General features: G+C 41.7%; 1 protein-coding gene across 2 annotated transcripts in view; it reads left to right on the plus strand.

Moving 5' to 3' along the window:
- The window catches only part of LOC107685079 (excitatory amino acid transporter 2-like), a 41,809-nt gene that overhangs the window by 22,690 nt on the left and 5,972 nt on the right, over positions 1 to 13,147 (plus strand). Inside the window, exons 4-10 of one of the 2 annotated variants that reach the window (XM_016481547.1) lie at positions 1,356 to 1,606; positions 2,423 to 2,567; positions 2,660 to 2,786; positions 2,881 to 3,114; positions 4,480 to 4,674; positions 8,647 to 8,781; positions 8,954 to 9,188. In XM_016481547.1, the coding sequence (XP_016337033.1) occupies positions 1,356 to 1,606; positions 2,423 to 2,567; positions 2,660 to 2,786; positions 2,881 to 3,114; positions 4,480 to 4,674; positions 8,647 to 8,781; positions 8,954 to 9,188 (1,322 nt within the window). The remainder of the gene's footprint in view (positions 1 to 1,355; positions 1,607 to 2,422; positions 2,568 to 2,659; positions 2,787 to 2,880; positions 3,115 to 4,479; positions 4,675 to 8,646; positions 8,782 to 8,953; positions 9,189 to 13,147) is intronic. The other variant, XM_016481556.1, reaches the window with a different exon arrangement.

The raw sequence follows: 13,147 nt of genomic DNA on the forward strand, positions 1-13,147 counted from the left end.
TCATACAGTCAAAGATTTCTCCATACAAGTGAAACAGACGATTGTAACAGATCCATCAGAGAGATAGCAGGAACATTAGGAGCAGCCAGATCAACAGTTTGGTACATTCTGAGAAAAAGAGACTGCACTGGTGAGCTCAGAAACATAAAAAGAACTGGACGTCCACGGAGGACAACAGTGCTGGATGATCAGAGGACCCTCTCCATGGTAAAGAAAAACCCTTTCACAACATCCAGCCAAGAGAAGAACACTCTCCAGGAGGAAGATGTGTCTACAATCAAGAGAAGACTTCACCAGAGCAAATACAGAGGCTTCACCACAAGCTGCAAACAAGGCCAGATTAAATTTAGCCAAAAAACATCTAAAAAAGCCAGAGCACTCCTGGAAAAGCATTATTTGGATGGCTGAAATTAAGATCAACCTGCACCAGAATGACGGGAAGAAAAGAGTCTGGAGAAGGCTTGGAACAGCTCATGATCAAAGCACACACATCATCTGTGAAACATGGAGCAGTGTGATGCATGAGCTGCATTGCTTCAGTGGCTCTGAGTTACTGGTGTTTAGTGATGATGAGACAGAATACAGAAGCAGCCGGATGAACTCTGTAGTGTATAGAGATATACTCTCTGCCCAGATTCAGTCAAACGCAGCAAAGCTGATTGAGCGGTGCTTTATAGAACAAATGAACAATGACCAATGAACAAAGCATACGGCAATAGCAACCCAGGAGTTTCTGAAGGTAAAACAGTGGAATATTCTGCAGTGGCCGAGTCAATCATCTGATCTCAACCCGATTGAGCTGCATTTCACTCGCTGAAGACAAAACTAAAGGCAGAAAGAGCCACAAACACACAACAACTGAAGTCAGCTGCAGTAAAGACCTGGCAAAGCATCACAAAGAAGAAACCTAGTCTCTGCTGATGTCCATGAGTTACAGACTTAAGGCAGTCATTGCCTGCAAAGGATTCTCAACACAATATTAAAAATGAAGATTTTATTTCTGATTATATTTATTTGTCCCTGAAAATGCGGGGACTGTGTATAAAAATGGTTGTAATTCCTAAGCATTTTATGTTATATTTTTGTTCAACCCCTTGAATTAAAGCTTAAAGTCTGCACTTAAATTTCATCTTGATTGTTTTATTTTTAATTCTGTTCTGGTGGCTTACAGAGCCGAAATTATGAAAATTGTGTCAGTATCCAAATATATATGTATATGTACCTAACTGTATATCTATCTATCTGACTGAGCAAGAGTGGTAAAAAACTGTATATTAAAATACATAAAGGCACTGGAAAAAAATGTTTGAGTTGTGAATATGTATAAAATAATATGCCACGTCTCCCTAACTAAGGTCTCGCTGGTCTGGATGCAAAGTCAAGTGGTCGTCTGGGTTCCAGAGCCATGATTTATTACATGACCACTACTATCATTGCTGCTGTGCTGGGGGTCATCCTGGTGCTCCTCATCCACCCCGGAAACCCAAAACTCAAGGAGAATCTAGGAGAAGGAGCCGTGAATGATGAGGTTTCCAGTCTTGATGCCTTTTTTGACCTTATCAGAAACCTCTTCCCTGAGAACTTGGTTCAGGCTTGCTTCCAGCAGGTAAGAGTTCCACAGGGAACGTTCAGACTCGCTTTATATCAGGAGATTTGAACTACAAATTTGATACAGTATGCAAATTGTGTAATACATACTAATTTCTGTTGTTCTTAATATGAACACATTTTTGCTGTTTAACATGTTACAAATAATTATGATAGCTGTGCTTTTGGTTCGCATTATAGTGTATGGTCATTAAAGGAATAGTTCACCCAAAATGTGGATTTGCTGAAAATGTGCTCACCCTCAGACCATTAAAGATGTAGATGATTTTGTTTCTTCATCAGAACAGATTTGGAGAAATGTAGTATTACTGAATCAGGAGCAGAAACATCACCAAACACACTATACCAAAAAAGAAAAACACCGCTAAATGTGACATTATAATGGGTTTATGTGGATATTTTTTTTTATTTACTCACTTTAAGTTAATATTAATAAGGTAATATTTTTAATGTAAAATCAATCAATTTAGGCCTAGCTTACAATTATACTGTTATGTTGAATGGCTATAGTATGTAATTGCTCATTTTATGCCATATGAAATATTCAAAATATTATCTTCATGTTGTTTCCACATTCTCTTGGTGATTCAGTGTGAAATTTTATGTATGATACAATTTAGGTTAGGGTGTCATTAATAGTGGAAATAATTACATAATTATTTAGTTGTATTTACATTTAAAGTACCTGCATGTAAGTATAGATGTATTAAATGTTTAATTTAATAACGTGCATTGCCGCTAAAGACATCTGATATAAAGTGGGAGTGGAAGAATAAATTGGTGTAATTGATTGAGGTGATGTTGAAATGCACAGATCCAGACCGTCGTGAAGAAGGTAGAAGTTCAGCATGATTTCGATGACACCAACAGCACTGACTATCTGTCCAATGCCACCAAACCACCCCCTATTTTCAAAGACAAGAAATCTCTCCAGTTCAAGAGCGGCATGAACGTGCTGGGTAGGGCGACCATACTCGCAGATATCTATAGATAATTCCTTCACTTTTCGTTGAAATATTGATTGATATCTTTGTCTTTCGATGCTTTCCAGGTATAATTGGATTCTTCATTGCCTTTGGTATTTGCATGGGCAAGATGGGAGAGAAAGCTAGGCTCATGATTGACTTCTTTAACATACTCAATGAGATTGTGATGAAGCTGGTTATCATGATCATGTGGTCAGTTATGCTTTTTATGTCCTCTAGCTGATTACGAAGTCCAGTAATGAAACGATTTATACCGATGGACTCACATTATGGACTGACTCTGTAGGTACTCTCCCTTTGGCATCGCCTGCTTGATCTGTGGAAAGATCATCTCTATCAAAGATCTGGAGGTGGTGGGCAGGCAGCTGGGGATGTACATGGTGACGGTTATTATTGGTCTGATCATCCATGGTGCCATATTCCTGCCATGCATCTACTTTGCAATTGTACGGAAAAACCCCTTCTCGTTCTTCATGGGCATCTTCCAGGCCTGGATCACGGCTCTGGGCACAGCCTCTAGGTATGAAATTACACTACATGTTCTTTGCATGAATGATATATTCATTCTATGTAGCCATACATTTGAAAATGTTATTAAAATGTAATATTACATGGCCTGAAGGATTTTTTTAAATTTGTCTAACGCATCTCACAATACACATTCAAAGCAACTTTACCGAAATTGTTGATGTTAATGTTTGGAATACTAACTGTCTACATTTAGCAGTTTAGTGCTGGGCAATAGGATAGTTTACTTATGGTGTCAATATAAACAATGAAGTAATTGCTATATAGTTTATAATCTTAAGGTAGCATAAAACTAATTCGCACAACTCCAACCCAAATCAAATATAGCGATACATCGGTAACATCACATCTCATTGGTTCTTGTGTCATGACATCATGACATATAAGAAACAGTATGGTTTGGTGTTACTGACCTGTCACCATATTTGATTTATACTGAATAAGGAGTGTTCATCACATGAAGAGGTTGCTTCAGAAGTTTTGGATTTATTTTATGTCACTTTCATTTCCTTTATGGAACCTAAAACTTTTGAATCCCTTTGACTTTAATTGTATGGACAAAAACAGCTGAAACATTCTTTAAGTATCTTTTTTTTTTTTTCAGACAAACAATTATACTGTTAATTGTATTGGCAAATATCATCTAGCACTATTTATCATTGCATGTGTGTGTGTGTGTGCTTGAATACATGGTTAATGAGCACACAAATGCTAAAGGGGTCATGAACTGCCTTTGTTTTTTTATTTAGTACTGTACTCTGAGGTCCACTTATAATGTTATCAAGATTTTTACATCGGAAACATCATCATTTAGAATAGGCTATTTTCTGTGTTGTTTTGACCCCCTTCATCAGAACGCTCTGTTTGAATAGGCGTGGAGGGTTGTACACTCAGAAGTAAACGCCCACTGCTGTGATTGGCTAACAGTTGTGTGCGAATCGGTGGGCGGGGCTTGACAGGCAGTGATGTAGAAGCAGGTGTTGATCTTCTTCTGTAGATGCAGCACAGTTTTACATCATAGAGTTGAAGATTCCACAAACTGTCATTTAGGCAGACTGCATTCAATATAAGCTGTTTTTAAATTAACGAGAAAGTTTAGAGTTCTGAAATTTACAGGATGTTTTTATATTACAATGACGTCTTAAATGTCAAAAGATCAAGGGAATTTTGGTTTCTCAGTTTTTGGTTACCCCTTTAAAGTTTATAAATTACTATTATGAATAAGCATATTTACAAAAGACTATTGGCTCTCAGGCTAGCTCCAAAAAGTCACAAATTGCTAATTATTGCAACATAACCGCAAGCATAATTTATTATCCGAGTAAGAATTGTTTTCCTCTTCTTCTTCTTCTTCTAGCGCTGGCACTCTGCCCGTAACGTTCCGGTGTCTTGAGGAAAACCTTGGTATTGACAAGAGAGTTACACGTTTTGTGCTTCCTGTTGGAGCAACAATTAACATGGACGGAACAGCCCTCTATGAGGCTGTGGCTGCCATTTTTATTGCCCAGATGAACGGAATTTATTTAGATCCAGGTCAAATCGTCACTGTCAGGTAAGACAGAAGGGGCTACTTTTCAAAAATATATAATATGAACTAACATCCACCTAATTAATTAATGTCCTGTGCACCAACTAAATGTTACAGACAGGTGGAGCTGAGCATAAATCATATATTAAGCATATTTTCCTGTTTTTTTTGTAGGTGATTATAATCAACTATATTAGTTCCCATCCGCAGCAGTGGCATAGCACCAATTATTGCTTCTTCTTTTTTAATAAAGCAATAAATAAGTTAATAAAATCTAGCCCACTATCAAAACAATACACATTTTGACTGCTGACACATTAAATAGGTGTATAACTTATCTACATGCTTATATCAGTTGGAAATGTATCATCAGAAGTTTATGTGGGATGCCTAAAGTTTCCTTTCATAGGGTCTGAAGCTATGGGCTCTCCCTCCAGGTGTGATGATTGTCTGAAGCCCATGTCAGTTCTTTGGCTGATGGCGCTAACACCGCCCGTTGAGACGTAGCGTCACTGATGCCTCAAAAGGACATGCTTGTGCCATCACAACTCTTTTTCAGAGTTTTATCTGCCCGTGCTTTATTTGCTTTGAATGTTTTGAAGTGATGTTGCAACTTAACTTCAACTTAACACCTCAGTTAATGTTGAAACAATGTTTCATTTTCCAAAAAAAAAGCAATGTCACTGAATCAATCTTACACGGTGATGTTGATTCTAAATCATTGTTGTTGAATCAATATTGAAATGTAGTAATACTGAATTGAACAATATTAATATTGAATTTACCATATTTTCTATTTATTTATTTATTTTGTTTATTTTATTTATTTATTTTACACAATCAATGACAAAAAAAAAGACAAAATGGCAAAAGCACTACAACCTTTAAAATAATTAGTTTCAGGAGTCTGTTGTCAGACTAAAGTGGTCAAGTGGTTCAAGTTTTAAAAAGCTAGCTTACATCAGACTGCTGCCTCTTTTCCTTTATGTTTTTTTAAATCTGAAAAAGAAAGCATGAAGTCACGTAAAAGCAAGTAAATTCAGTGGTCATACATACAGTCACATTCAGAAATGTTAATGTTAAACACAATATGATTCACTTTTAAACTGCTCCACACAAAAACATTCTAACTATGATTTTAGTATCTTTAGAATCTATTCATTTAATATATTTAACACTTCAATATCAATATATTTTCTACAATTAACCCTTGTAAATAGAAGTGCAATGACAGGGGTGTCCAGTTTTTTCAGCTGAGTTCGTCTCCAGCCCTAATTAAACACCTGAAGCAGCTAATTAAGGTTTTTAAGATCACTGAAAATTTCCAGGCAGGTGTGTTGGACATGTGAACTCTAAACTCTGCATGAAGGTGGCCATCTCTGAGTTATGGCCATTACTCACAGGAAACAAGTATGGGATGTGAACATTAGTCAATAAATAAAGTAACAAGCTGCAGATTCAACTTATGTAGACTTGATCTTCTTAAATATCAAAAAAATAGCCTTGTCTGTCACTTTATCACAAACACAAGATGCGGTTTTTTGTGATTGCGTTTAAGTGGGAACTGAATAAAATAAATGGAGGCCATTTGCATTAAATTGAGGTAAATGAATGATTACCTGGCAAAGCGGTAATCTGGGAGCAGGACATAAGGCACAGGATAGCATCAAATTAATTCATGGAGAATGGAGTTTGCACCCTCAGACTGTGAATCTGATTTGGTAAAATGTTTGACAGGGCAGAGGTGGATGTGTTTGCTTCCTGTTGCCTCCTTTGGTTTGTCTCCATAATCACCTTTGTGGATAGAGATTCTTGCACAACAGTCTGTATGTTTTCCTGCTGATACGCATGCTTCCGACAATTATGATTGGAGTGTGCAGTGCATCTTCTTCTGTTGCTGGTTCCATTTTTGGCTGATCCGTATATTGTTCTTGGGTCTTATGTCGCTCCGGGAGGAGCCTCTTTGGGAGATTCGGATCAGAGCAGATCAGCTTTCTCGTGTTTTGGGCAGCATGTGGCACTCCTGTCTGGAGATGTGGAAACTTTGATTAAATGTGGTATTTCGTCTGACATTTCAGAGAACATTTTAAATGCAAGAGCTTTCTCTTCTAGACGGTTGTATGTGTTTAAGTGGAGACTGCTTTCTTCTTGTTTGCAAACAGCACAACATGGATTCTGTGGGAAATCCCACTTCTCTTGAAGGTTAAGGGACAATCTGGTACCTTCTCCTGGAGAAGTGGAGGTTGGACTTGTGGCCCCTCAATGGGCCGTGTCAATGGTCTGACTATCTCTAAGTTAAAAATGTCTCTTGGGCTAGTTTCAGTGATCCAGTGTCTTATAAGTTACAAGAGTTGCCCTGTCTTGTGATTACCCAGGCTTATTCTACTTAAAACGGCTCTGGGCTGTGGAGAGGAGCTTAAAGCAGCATCTGTCAATTAACTGTTGTGATTCTGTACGGCTTTAGACGTAGTCACTTCTGGGTGGAGTTCTTTAAATGCGAGTTACTACCACAGCGTCTCGTCCCCTAATTTAGGTAACCATGGTTATATTCGTGACCGGAACATTTTACTTAGATACTAGATATGGTGCTGACAGTGCCATAATGATCTGTGATTTTTGCTGTTTGCTTATATTTAACAAAAAATCAAATCAAATAAAACACATGTAAATAATCATAATCAAGTAATCATTTCCATAATGACATAATGTATATTTTGAATGCAACAATGCAAAATACAGTTTGATGGTCTGTTTCAGTTTTAGTTTCATTTTACTACTGTTCTTCCAAAATGGATGTACCAAATATCTTGTATTTCAAAAAGGCAAGACTCTTATACTACATTTTAAGGTGTACTGGAGAAATGAGGCCTAGGTGTTCAGTAACTTTTTTAGGCAAAATTCAGAACATCTTTGTCCTTTTTAAGCAGTAGGCTGTTCTTTTCACTTTAAGTTGTTCTGGACTAGGGATGTAACGATTACCGGTTTGATGATAAATCATGATAAAATTCCCAGAGTTTACGGGAAACCGCTGTAATTCAGCTTTACCATAAGCGTCACCTGGTGTCAGCGAGTGGATTTACAGAGACTTATATTTACATTCAGCCTGTGTGCAGTTTCTGTCTGGTCAAAAACAGACCGAATTTGCATGCCCTGCTGTAAATTTTGACCGGTTGATGAAAAACAAACTTATGTGGATTCTACACATTTAAACAATTCAGATACGTTATCTAGAATTATTTATGGAGCAGATAAAATACATATAATCATTTATTAATCAATTATCATTTCGATGTAAGCCCAGGAAGGGCTCCTGATCTCCGGTTAAGCCCAGGGAGGGCTCCTGATCCCCGGTTAAGCACAGGGAGGGCTCCTGTTTCCCCGATAAGCCCAGGGAGGGCTCCTGTTTCCGATGTCAGCCCAGGGAGGGTGGTTGTTTTCCTCATGTGCCTTCCTTTCCCATGTTTAATTTGTCCCAGGTGTTTCCCTTGATTGTTTCATTGCTCCCAGGTGTGTCTTGTCATCCCCTCCTCCTGTGTGTATAAATAGTGTTCCCTGTGTGTGCTCCAGCGTCCGGTATTGTTCAGGTCATGTTCATGTCATGTCTCCATGTATTGCGTGAGTGTTCCGTGTTCCTTTGTGTAAATTAAAACCCAGTTGGATTGATGTACTCCTCATCTCTCTCCGTTCCTTGCTGCTGACTCTGCTCAGCAGTGCACCCGTGACATAATGTTATTGTTTTAGTGATTATGCAAACAAAAAGTCATTTTATTTGTTGTTTGTTGATTTTTAAATATAAAACTTGGTGAAGCGATTTATGTGTCGGTTCTTTTTTAACATCTTCCAGCACATTTTAACAATACCGTGATAATTTTGGTCACTATAATCGTCATAAGAAATTTTCATACTGTTACATCCCTATTCTGGACACGATTTTCTACTAAATGCTTTATGTGTAAAGATGAATGAAACTAAAGTGCTTGCATTCCCATCATTTAGTCTTACAGCAACACTTGCCAGCGTTGGGGCAGCGAGTATCCCCAGTGCTGGACTGGTCACCATGTTACTCATTCTGACAGCCGTTGGACTTCCTACTCAAGATATCAGTCTGCTGGTGGCTGTTGACTGGCTTCTGTGAGTATTCTGATTCTAGACCTATTTGATCCAGATTGGGACTTTTAAATGTTAAATGAAAGCATTCCCTGAATACTGTCATATTTTAGATGATCCTACTATGAGGATGATCCTAAGATGAGGAAATGTATGTGATTGCTGAACAGAGCCTTTCATCTGTTTTTCTCCTCAGGGATCGTTTCCGTACCTCAGTTAATGTGGTTGGAGACTCATATGGGGCTGGCATCGTCTACCATCTGTCCAAGGCAGAGCTGGATGCTCTGGACGCCCAACATGGGAAGTCTGATGATATAGAGATGATGACCAAGACCCAGTCCTACTATGATGACCTCAAAAACCATCATGAAAACAACTCCAACCAGTGCGTCTATGCTGCTCAAAATTCAGTTTTATTAGATGATTGCAAGGTACAAGTTACGCTTATGGACGTAGAGACATCTACATAACACATCCCTGCATGCTCTACATGTCTCTTTTCTGATATATTTTGCATGTTTGTATATATGTATATGCACAAACATGTATGTGTGTATGTACATACATGGTAGCTACAGTATATACTGTATATATATGGGGGCTATCTGGATGTGAAAGTACGCATCCTTCAGGTCCAGAGAAAAGAACCAGTCCCTTGAGGATCTGTTTCAGCGTAGTCATCCTGAACGACCTTTTCATGAGGGTGTGACTTTTTGGGGATGAGGAAGTAACGGCTGTAGAAGCCCGACTCGCTCTGAGCTGGAGGAACCGTTTCTACAGATCTTTTTTCCAGCAGATTCATGACCTCTGAGCGCAGGACATGAGCTTCCTTGCTTTGCACTAAGGTGGGGACCACGCCGCTGAAGCGCATGAGTCTTCGAGCGAATTGGAGTGAATCTCCTCGTTTTATTATCCCTATGACCCATCTCGACACTCTGGGGATGGCCTGGAAGGCCTTGGCCCGCGTGGGGAGGGGTTGGATTAACTCGATTGACTGGCCGCATGGGGGCAGAATACTCATGAGAAATGGAAGAGGAAATTTGCTCTCTTTTTGAAAATGTTTGTGTTTTATTTTTCCTGCTATAACATAAGGCTGATTGCTTGGGCGCTTGAACGGGCAACAAACACATTTCCCTCTGTACCCAGAGTTGAACGGGGTGCTAGGAGGTCTAAGAGAGGCTGCTTGGGAGGCGGTCTGGTCGAAGTGAGACTTGGCCCCATCCTCTTCCTGTTCCGCAGATCAGGAAGACGCATGAGACGCCGGGTCCAACGGTATCTTGCGTCGGGGTCCCTGGCGCTTAGGAAGGGGGTAGCGTCTGGCCGAGCGGGAGCGCCCTCGCGTCTGATGAGCCTTAGCAGGCTGAACGGCGGGGGCGGCAGGTGCTGGTTTCGCGGGCTGCTGAGTTGACGTAGACTTAGGGCGACTAGAGGTAGCAGCGGAGCAGGTGCGCTTTGGCAGGAAATGTCGCATAGCTTGGGACGAATTCTGTGCCTCTGTGAAGCGCTCTGCGAATCCTTCGACCGCCGGTCTGAAGAGACCCTTGGGGGAGACCGGAGCTTCAAGGAAGGGGACCTTATCCGCGTCCTTGATCTCCGTTATCGTCAGCCATAAATGGCGCTCGAGCACCACAAGGCTGGCCATCGACCTCCCGTTCGCCTGAGCGGTGGTCTTGGTGGCGCACAGAGCCAGGTCGGTTGCGCTCCTCAGCTCCCTGAGGGTCGCGGGGTCCAGGCCAGACTCATCTGAGGATGCGAGAATCTTGGCCTGAAAGTCCTGGAAGACTGCCATTGAATGAAGCAACGAAGCCGCCTGTCCAGCTGAAGTGTAGGCGCGTCCAGCGAGAGCTGAAGTGGTCCTACAAGGCTTGGAAGGATGAGTGGCCTTTGCTCTCCAGCCGATAGCCGTGGGCGGGCAGAGGTGCGTGGCCACTGACTCATCCAGGGGAGGCAGCTTGTCGAACCCCTTCTCTTCAGCACCATCAATAGAAGTGAGGGCGGATGAAGCAGAAGTACTGAGGTGGGCAGAGTAGGGAGCGCGCCATGATCTGGTGAGCTCGTCGTGGACCTCCGGGAAGAATGGAGAGGCACGCTGACGAGGGGCCTGACGGCACCCCGGCAGGAACCATTCATCCAGATGGCTGCGAGAGGGTTCCTCTGGTGGAGACCATTCTAAACCCAGCTCTTCGACCGCTTTCGAGAGGATACAGAAAAGCTCGACATCCGTCCCGTCTTTGGCGGCGCTGGGTGTGGACGATGGCAAGGGGGTGGGGTTGGTCACCAAGCCCAACAGCTCCTCTGCGTCTGAGGCTGTCAATGACATGCTGTCATCAGTCAGCTCGTCCTCACCTCCCCCAAATGAGACCAGATTGCTCGCGCAGGCAGAGGGACGCTGAGCAGACTGGGAGAAGAGGACGGGAGAACTCTCTCTCTGGGGTGAGGGCGAGGCACGTGGGATCTGGGCTGACGTAAGCTTGCTTGCAGCCAGACGCTCAAGTCCTCTGCCCCGTTGTTTTTTCCTCACAGGTCCCTGGAAGGAAGAAAATGGGAGGGCGCGAGGGGCATAGTCACTCTCTGAAAAGAAAGCGATCCGCGAGCGAAGAGAGGAGAGACTGAAGTTCTCACAGTGAGAACAATCAGTTCCCGTGAGCGCAGCTTCCGCGTGGGATTTCCCCAAGCAGGAAACGCACTCCGTGTGGCCGTCATCGGCGTGCAGGGGAGACCCGCACGAACCGCAGTAACGGTGCGGCATTTGCAACCACGCCAAGCTCTTTTAGTAGCTGATCCTTCAGCTACCAGCATCCCAAAAACATTTAGAATCTGCCCAGACATATGACGTACTCATTGCTCTTCTGCATCGTGCAAGTTTCCCTGCACGAGCCACACTCGCAGCGCGACATTTGCAACGATGTCGCTAGAAATTGCTCTTTTAGGGCTTACCTGCTAGAAACAAGCTCTTTCAGAATCGCCGGATGGCGGCAGGGGAAATGGACCGGAACTGCTGTGTCACTGAGGCGGCAGAGAAGCAGGTCAGCCTAGCTGAGAGGTCCCAGTTCCAGCTGCGAAGGCGTGTCAACGGCGAGCAGGCTTCGGATCAGCGTAGAGAGTAGTCATCGCTGAAGGAGAAGAAATCTGAGAATCCTGTGGCGAACGCCCGCTTATATAGCCAGATGGCTCCGGCCATTCTGGCGGGCTCTGGCGGGCTTTGTCTCCATAGGCTCGTGCAGCTCCGCTGGTTCGTTTTTTCTACACTGCACGAACCAATGGCCGTGCAGTTTCACTGCGTGATTGAAAAAAGGCTTCAGTTCAGGAGAAAAAAGGCTTTTTCCCATAGCATCTTAGCAGACGCAGTACAAGTGTAGTATCAACAGGGAACAGGCTTTATTCAGCTCTGATGTATTTATGATACAGAGGCTTTATTGAGTGACTGAGTTTAAGTGATTATTAACTTAAGCTTAAAGTTCACATTTTTGTGAACACAAATTTGCTGATAATCAATTTTAAGAACATCAGCAATTAAGCCTTGCCTGAGACTAAACAAACTTTTAGGGGAATTAAGAATGAAAGAGTAGACCAGACCTCTTGAGTAGACACATCTTTATCTTCATGTTTTGTTTGTTTGGTGTATAATAGACAGAAAGCCTGCTCCTATTTTCTGCTGTCTGTTGTGCTTGCATGCTTTGGAAGCAAACAATAACTTAACAAAAAAACTAACCCAGCTTATCAAAAATGCAATCCATTGTAGAAGCCTTGCAAAGTAACCACTCATAAATGCCTGTACTATTGGTGTACCTTGTTATTTATATTTATTTTTTAATGGGAAAAGACTATGGTTTGTTGATGTCATAGAGCAGTTTGTGTATTTGTCACTGAATATTCTACATATACAGTGGGTACGGAAAGTATTCAGACCCCCTTCAATTTTTCACTCTTTGTTATATTGCAGCCATTTGCTAAAATCATTTAAGTTAATTTTTTTCCCTCATTAATGTACACACAGCACCCCATATTGACAGAAAAACACAGAATTGTTGACATTTTTGCAGATTTATTAAAAAAGAAAAACTGAAATATCACATGGTCCTAAGTATTCAGACCCTTTGCTGTGACACTCATATATTTAACTCAGATGCTGTCCATTTCTTCTGATCATCCTTGAGATGGTTCTACACCTTCATTTGAGTCCAGCTGTGTTTGATTATACTGATTGGACTTGATTAGGAAAGCCACACACCTGTCTATATAAGACCTTACAGCTCACAGTGCATGTCAGAGCAAATGAGAATCATGAGGTCAAAGGAACTGCCTGAAGAGCTCAGAGACAGAATTGTGGCAAGGCACAGATCTGGCCAAGGTTACAAAAAAAATTCTGCTGCACTTAAGGTTCCTAAGA

This window comes from Sinocyclocheilus anshuiensis, unplaced genomic scaffold, assembly GCF_001515605.1.
Source record: "Sinocyclocheilus anshuiensis isolate Anshui unplaced genomic scaffold, SAMN03320099.WGS_v1.1 scaffold749, whole genome shotgun sequence".
In the NCBI taxonomy this organism is placed as follows: Eukaryota; Metazoa; Chordata; class Actinopteri; order Cypriniformes; family Cyprinidae; genus Sinocyclocheilus; species Sinocyclocheilus anshuiensis.